Below are 1828 nucleotides of genomic sequence, written 5' to 3'. Positions count from 1 at the left end.
CGGCGGGGCCGGAGCAGGCGTCGGGGGCCACGCTGCAGAAGCTGCTGTCCTACACCAAGCCCGACCTGGCCTTCCTGGTGGCGGCCTCCTTCTTCCTGATCATCGCGGCTCTGGGTAAGTGCGCACCCTCGGGCCTGGCGGGCACCCAGGAAATGGACTTTTTACACCTGTGATGCCTCCTCTTTCCTCTCAAATTTTAGCATTTACTTACATGGTTCAAACACCAAACTGACATGAAAAGGTAAACACAGAGTTTCATTCCCAATGCTGCCTCTGACTGCCCTGAGCCCCAGAGCTAGCTAGAGGAAAAGGTTCCGGAATCTTCCAAGTGGGCAGGAAAACACTTAACTCGTAGATTCATTACCCGTATATGCTCCCAGTGTTTCCTCGTGCAGCTACAGACAGATAAGAACACCAACACGTTACTCGCTCCACCTCTCACAACGTTTTGTGTCTTGCTTTTTTCACTTAGCAATATATTCTGGAATTTTCCAATCACTATCTCGTTCTTTTATTTGGCTGCATACTAGTCCACTGTGTGGTCACACCATCATTATTTAGTTGGTTCTCCTGCGGTTGGACTCTTGGGTGGTTTTGAGTCTTTTTCTCTTACAAGAAGTAGCCCTGTTCATGCACATTTCCTATAAATGTGGGTATAAATAGGATAAATTCCTGGAAGTGGGAGCTCTGAGTCCAAGCATTTTTTGTCACGAAGCAGAATAGAAAAAAGGCCGTTCGAGGAGGTTGTCTGCGGTGAGATTAAGTATTGTTTCGTGGAACTTTTGTTTCAGCTATGTGTGCCCGTGTGATGTAAAATGTATTTGCTACTGTTGGTCCAGACAGCTCGAAAGCCACACTCCAGCAAGGCCTGGGTACAAGCCCCGTCTTTTTATTTTTATTTATTTATTTATGTTTGTTTGTTTATTTGAGAGAGAGAAAGGAAGGGGGGAGAGAGAGAAGCTTTGATGTCTTGTTCCACTTATTTATCATTCATTGGTTGATTGGTGTATGTACCCTGACCGGGGATTGAACCCACAGCTGTGGTGTATTGGGAGGAGGCTCTAACCAGCTGAGCTACCCAGTCTTGCTCCTTCCCTGGCTTTGTGATTGTGGGCAAGTCATCGAACACATCAGAGCCCCTCCTTCTTCTTGTTTGGAGGAGGGATTGTTAGTGTCCCTGTTTCAAGATGTTGTAAAGCTGGAATAAAAACAGGAAAAGGTCAAGTTCAAAGCCCAGGATGGCACGGTAGGTGCTCAGGAATGTTGGTTGTGATGAGTCATTACCGGTTCAACTCACAGGGACAAAGTCTGGGAGTGGCCACAAGCCAGAGTATTCCCAGAGAGGACAGGCAAAGCCCAGAGGTGGCGCGGCCCTCCAGCCCCCTCCCTCTTACTGTCCACCCTCCGTCCTCTCAGTCCCGGCCCCTTAACCGCTGTGTGATTTAGGCAAGTTACTTAACCTCTCTGTCTCAGACTCGTCATCTGTAAAATGGGATAACAGTACCCATCACACTGGGGCGTGCGAGGGTCAGCGAGTTAATAGATTGAGACACCTCGGACAGCTCCTGCACAGGGAAAGCTCCCAGTAAATATTAACACCTGTGAGTATGGGGACCACCCTTTTTTCTTTAAAATATATTTTTATTGATATCAGAGAGGAAGGGAGAGGGAGAGATAGAAACATCAGTGATGAGAGAGGATCATTGATCGGCTGCCTCTTGCACTCCCCCACAACTGGGGATCAAGCGCACAACCCAAGCACGTGCCCTTGACGGGGAACTGAACCGTGACTTCCTGGTTCATAGGTCAACGCTCCACCACTGAGGCC

At 48.6% G+C, this 1828-nt stretch overlaps 1 protein-coding gene across 1 annotated transcript in view; it reads left to right on the top strand.

The window, feature by feature from the left end:
* ABCB9 (ATP-binding cassette, sub-family B (MDR/TAP), member 9) overlaps window positions 1-1828 on the top strand; it is a 30764-nt gene that overhangs the window by 1416 nt on the left and 27520 nt on the right. Inside the window, exon 2 of the mRNA XM_014547021.1 lies at window positions 9-114. Within this exon, the coding sequence (XP_014402507.1) occupies window positions 9-114 (106 nt within the window). The remainder of the gene's footprint in view (window positions 1-8; window positions 115-1828) is intronic.

This window comes from Myotis brandtii, unplaced genomic scaffold, assembly GCF_000412655.1.
Source record: "Myotis brandtii unplaced genomic scaffold, ASM41265v1 scaffold463, whole genome shotgun sequence".
In the NCBI taxonomy this organism is placed as follows: Eukaryota; Metazoa; Chordata; class Mammalia; order Chiroptera; family Vespertilionidae; genus Myotis; species Myotis brandtii.
This window is presented reverse-complemented; position numbering and strand designations above follow the sequence as displayed.